Raw genomic sequence first — 6,054 nt, forward strand, 5'->3', positions numbered from 1 at the left:
GCTTTTGAGGCTAAAATATGAGCCGCCCAATTACAATCTCTGACAACAAACAAAAAAACACATTTAGAAAAACAATGGCAGAGATGAAGAATGTCGTGCACAATCGCTGAGCAAGAAGCAGGAATATGACAATTCACGCTTGTGAGACAGTTGATCAGCTGCAGACAGTCACTTTCAATTTCAATAAGATCCAACCCCTATCTCGAAGCAAAAAGAATAGCATCTCGCATTGCATAGGCTTCCACGACAAGGGGAGAGGAAGCAAACGGGTAAGCAAAGGTCGTAATGCCCACAATCTCACCAAGACTGTTTCTCGCCAACAGGCCACCGTTGCCAATAGTAGAGGAAGCAATGAAGCCTCCATTAATATTAATCTTAATCCAACCTTCCGGTGGCAAGGACCAAGAAGGAACAAATTCATCTACAATAGAACCTTCATGAGAATCAGATTCAAGCACATTCCATTCTTCAAATTGGGAGAGTGCTTGATTGACAATTTCCATCGTGATCCACGCCTTTTGGTTGAAGATCATATTATTTCTAGCTTTCCAAATACGCCATAAGATAATACAAAACCACACTAATGGATCATCATTGATATTTGAAAGGCTTACCCCATTCGCAAAAAAGGTCCAAGCATCCAAAGGAGAGGAAGCAAGGAATGAGAGAGATCGAACCGAAAGAGGTGAGGCAAGCCAAATAGCACGAACCAAATGGCATTGGAAAAATAGGTGGTTTGTTGATTCCTCGTCGGAATACCAACGGAAGGAAACGTTGGGAATTGGGCATTTTCTAGCAATGTTTTTCCTTATTGATAGGGCATCGCGGAGAAAGCACCAGATGAAGAACTTGAGCTTATTTTGAATGTTAAGGCTCCAAACTTGCTTCCAGATTAGAGAATGACCAGGAGTCAGACGAAATTGCCTAGCTGCCAACAGATCATCACCCTTTCGTTTTTTTGCAATTTTGTAGCCAGATTTAACCACCAGATTTCGAATAGTGCCAAATCATTTTATCATTAGACCCGGTGATGCTAAAGGAGGTACCTTTGATGCAGGTTGCATCCTCCAGAATGAAAAGATTGTCTATCTTATTGAAATCCCAGGTTCTTTGATTGGCAAAGAGTAAATCAGCTACCTGAAATGAAGATGGCAATAAATTTGGCAACAACCTTGGAATAAAGGGATGATTGATTGGAAGCCAAGGGTCTTTAAGGCACCAAATAGATTCCCCATTTCCCATCTAGCCCCCTCATGAAGAATACGCAGACCCTGAAGGAATACTGGGGTTTCTCATAACTACAAGCGGGAGAAAAAAAAATCTAGATAAGATTATTATGTCTCAACTATGAGCTGAATATGCCAAAACCAGTTATAAAATTCATGTATGTTATTTTTTCAGAGAAAAATAATAAAATAAACCATTTGATTTTACCATTTTGCAAAAAAAAAAAAAAAAAAGTCTTGTAATTTAAAAGTTTTGCAAAGAGAGTCTTGTAATTAAAAGTTTACAAACAAGATTTCGTTGTTTGTGGATTTATTATGCATTACAAAATTTGCCTTGAATAGATGGATGCATCATAATCCTCTACCAAACAATTCCAAACCCTTCAAATGAGCAATCAAACATTTTGATTAGATACATTTCATTCCAATCATATCAATGAGATACAGAAATGAAACCAAATAAAGATAAAATCCTTCTCTTCAAATCTCTTCTTTAATCTGCAGTTCATATGCCTTTCCTATGATCCTGACACCAACCTCATCGGAGAATTAGTACGTTGCAGGAGCATCCCGGTCAAGTTTAAGGACCGGGTTTCCAATCTAATGACAGTAAATAAGCACCAGGGTACACAAAAAGAAGTTAACCTAAAAAAACAGAAAACACAATTCAGATATTTTATGCTACTAGACATTGACAAGGTTAGATATTCTTTCAGCAACTCTTGTGATATTGAACTCAGAAACCAGTTGAATGTGCATTATGATCCAATAGAACCTCAGCCAGCTGCCCTATATGACAATGCTTGCAAATATAAGGAAATTGAAAATCCTTTGCCTCAAACTTTGGTAGAAAAACAAAAACAATTTGAATGCTGCCTTTCATACCTGCATAGCTTTCTCCTGTAAGGAAAATTTCCCAGGATTTGAATTCTGGGAACTTCTGGTACCAATCCAATAACAATATAAGCCTATCCTCAGCTGCAATAAAACCACGGTTTCAGCAGTGGTATATCGTCGGAGTTAATCTTACTACCTAAGAATCTTGTGGTCCATTATCAACAAAAAGATTGACCAAATGCTAATCTTTCTTTCCTAGTCCTCTAAATCTCTTTTTTTTTCCTTGAAATTTTAAGTCAAAACTCCAAATCTATCAAAGTTGCATCAAGCAAGCCAGAAAAAGACCAGTACAAAATCAAAAGTACTCTAGGAAGGTGTCCGGCATCTAGAAAATTGGGAATATGGGTTCGTACAAGTGTTATTTCTCGATTGCAAGTAGAAGATTACATGTAATAAGCAACCAAATGATTTTATGTGCAAAGGAAACAATTGGCTAGAGGAACTTGTGTTGAAACATAATCAGAAAACACATTCAAATGTGTTTCGCTACAAATTAAATATCAATTTACCCCACCAAATAAGAGCACAAAATTCAAATGTATTTCCTTTAAAGCAGCTAAGAACTGTTGTAAGTAAAACAGCTAAAAAGCTGCTCCGAAAAGCAAAAACAAACAACCTAATATATCAAGCCAGGAAAGGCTAAGCATATTCCATAAATATGCTTTTACGACTTTTATAGGGTTAATTGGCTCTATATTCCCAATTTGTTGAAATTTTAATCCTTTTCGGAACTGTTAGAATAGAGAACCAGTCCAAACATGGATGCTTATAAAGATATTGAGTCAGACTCAAAGCCAATGCAAATAAGAGGAATTAGTTGATTGAAAGACTGCTAATCAAAACAAAGAGTACTAAGTAACCAGTACAATTGTAAAAAGACACCCCATTGCTAAAGTAATAGCCGAAATAGATTTAATTTTGAAACTTGTACATTTTACGTAATATCCAGCATTACAGACACGAAGGGAATTTATAAAACTTTACTATTTAACTTCAAGTTCCAAAAACATTTTGTATCAAGAAAAGAAATAAAGGGAACACACAATGAACAGTCACAGACATCCTTCTGAACATTCAAAGTGATAAAGAGACCCCATTATTAAGCAATGATCAGGTTTCTACCTCAATTGTCACGATTTCCTTGCAAGCAGTATTCTTAAATCTCTATTTAAACAGCTTATAGATCAAATTCATCTTCCAATTTCAAATGCTCTGCAGCAGCCTCTTCTTCCTCATCATCAACTACAAAATAAGGATTATGCGCCTTTGGCTTGAACTTGTAACCAGTAAACACATAAAAGGCAGGTCCACTGATAGAGAACAGGTTTTAGCCCATTTGCCTAAGGGACCCAGGGTTGTTAATGTTTATTCTAGAAGGCAAAAGGCAGTTACAGCAGGTACTAATGAGGTGGCACAGAGTAGTTACGGATCTGGAAAATAGGGCTGATTAGTTATATTGGCAGGGGGTAGTGGGAGGAGAGGCAGTTATGACGTTATTCTATTTTGGCTCTTAGCAGAGAGAGGGAGATTTCCCTGGAGGGTGCTGTTAGCAGTCCCTGTTTTCTTTATTCTATCTGTTCTTATTTTCATTAGACCATATTAAATCAAATCTTCTTCTGGTTTTCTTCTCTTAATCTGTTCTATTATTCTACTTTCTTTGGTGATTTCCATCCAATATATATATGAAGTAATTGTCTCTAGAGCATAAACGACCACTCGGGTGATAATACGGCCTAAATAGAGTCAGTTTCATCAAATTCGCAGCTGCTTTCCTATCTGTTCTAGCAGACTCACGCAAGTGCTTAATCAACCAAACAATGGGTAACAAAACAGCACAACAACAAACAACGTCAACCAGTAAAAAGATTTGCTTCCAGGTGATCCAATCCTGGCCATATGGTCCTGTTTCATCTATGACCACCTGAGCTATATTTGCCACAACTTGAAGCAGAATCACAACGATCAAAACCCTATTCTCCTTATCCTGCAAGTATGGCTTCAAAAACTGGAATTCATAGCCTGCAGTGAGCATCTCAACAGTCCAAGCAACATTAACCAGCACTCATTTAAACTCCAAATGTATCGATTACACAGATAATCAAATGAAACTCAATGATGCAAACATGAAGCCCAAAAATGCCCATTTTCATCATCAACTACAACTATAATTACAGAAACTGATGTGTAACATGGAGTTGTAGTTCCTCCATGCCTAATCTAATTGTTATTATGCTAATATATGCAAGTTTTGGACAACAATTTCAGAGTGTGGCATCTTTTATTAATGACTCAAGGAAATGAAGAATCGTCATAAAGTACAACAATACAATTCGCTTCCTTCGTGTTGCATCCTACAAAATCATCTAACTGTAGATTCTCACACAGAACTTATAACCAATTGAAAACTAACATGAATAAAAGTAAACTAAAAAAAGGAAACATACTTCGGTTATCTAATTGGAACGCTGCTAACAAGTCTAGCACCAATTCTATCTAACCTCGTCACCATAGCCACAGCATTCAAATTCCCTTCATTCCTGAAGGCATCCACCATTCTCTCCCCAATCTCCTTCCCCTTCTCCTCATTATCAATCACTGCAACAGCTGTAGGCCCTGCTCCGCTAATTGTGCACCCAAATGCCCCAGCCGCAAGGGCAGCTTTCTTCACAGCTTCCATTCCAGGAATCAACGGTGCCCTTTTGGGCTCAACTATTTTATCATTTGATAATGCCTTGCCTAATCCTTTTAAATCCCCTTGAAGCACAGAAGCAACTAATGCCCCAGCTTGACTACAGTTCCACACATGGTGAGTCATCTCAATTTCTCTTGGCAAGGCAGCTCGCATTTTCTTAGTAGGTGCCTCAAAATCTGGACTTACAAGTACAAAAAATATATCCTTCTCTTCAGGGAACTTCAAGCTCATTAGTTCCAATGGAGTATAATTTCTGATCAATACAAATCCTCCCATAATCGCCGGCGCTATATTATCAGCATGATAACCTGAAACTTTGGTTTCAGATTCCAATCCAGCAACAACTAGATCCTCCACATCTAATTTTCCCCCAAAAATCTCGTTAACAGCGACGGCAGCAGCCGCGGCACTTGCAGCACTCGAACCTAGGCCACTGCCTAAGGGTAGGCCTTTTTCGAGGGTAAGAGAAAGACCTACTGATCGGATATTCAGCATTTTCATGGTGGCAATAGCAGCAATACCGGCACAGTTCCAAAGAGGGTTTTTGGATAGCTTTTTGCTGGCATGGGTTCCGCATATATCAGAGATGGAGATCTCGCCGGGATGGACAGAAGGGTCGACTCGGACGGAGACATAATCTCCTAGACCGTCGACAGCACAACCTAAGAAATCAAAGCCGGGGCCGAGGTTGGCAACGGTGGCTGGAGCGAAAGATCTGACGGAGGAGAAAACCGGTTTGGGTTCAGCGGTGGTGATGGTGGAAGGAGAGAAGCTGCAGCGAATAAGTGGAGGTTTTGAGTTGTGATTTGATGGAGAAAATGGCATCGGTTTTAATGGAGAAAAGAAGCAAATCGCCATAATTAAAGATTAGTTCTTCAGAGGGAGAGATGATCGGAAATTGTGGTTTTGGAAAGAGAAACGGCGAACGAGCAGTGTATAGCAGTGAGCTGCTGAAACTGAAATAGTGAAATGTGGAATCACAGTATGCGCTGCTGTCTCATGATGAGAGAGATCTTAATTAAAAATGGACAGGGTACGACAAAACGATGTCGCATCTCTCCATGTTGGAAATCCTACTTGGAACAATACTAAAAGGCCAAAAAGCATCTAGCATATATAAAACCGTTTATCTGACCTGCAGTCCCGCTCAATTGACCCTATTAACCAAACGAAACTTGGACCTTCACTCTTAGTTTTTGTTTGGAAGTTTGGAGGTTAATGGAGGGGAGAGTTAAAGGA

At 38.9% G+C, this 6,054-nt stretch overlaps 1 protein-coding gene across 2 annotated transcripts; it reads right to left on the reverse strand.

Annotated features, from left to right (window-relative positions):
* Positions 1-1,601: 1,601 nt before the first annotated feature.
* LOC136210890 (homoserine kinase) lies at positions 1,602-5,827 on the reverse strand. 2 transcript variants are annotated; one of them, XR_010678248.1, is made up of 3 exons: positions 4,568-5,827; positions 2,112-2,204; positions 1,602-1,871 (listed from the first exon to the last, which is right to left on the reverse strand). XR_010678248.1 is itself a non-coding variant. In XM_066002330.1 (2 exons), the coding sequence occupies exon 1, from the start codon at positions 5,671-5,673 to the stop codon at positions 4,573-4,575; it is 1,101 nt and encodes a 366-aa protein (XP_065858402.1). In that variant the 5' UTR covers positions 5,674-5,827; the 3' UTR covers positions 1,605-1,871; positions 4,568-4,572. The 2 variants fall into 2 exon arrangements, 1 of the variants encoding a protein (XP_065858402.1); XM_066002330.1 differs by lacking the exon at positions 2,112-2,204 and having other exon boundaries at positions 1,605-1,871.
* Positions 5,828-6,054: the final 227 nt, after the last annotated feature.

This window comes from Euphorbia lathyris, chromosome 1, assembly GCF_963576675.1.
Source record: "Euphorbia lathyris chromosome 1, ddEupLath1.1, whole genome shotgun sequence".
Taxonomy (NCBI): domain Eukaryota; kingdom Viridiplantae; phylum Streptophyta; class Magnoliopsida; order Malpighiales; family Euphorbiaceae; genus Euphorbia; species Euphorbia lathyris.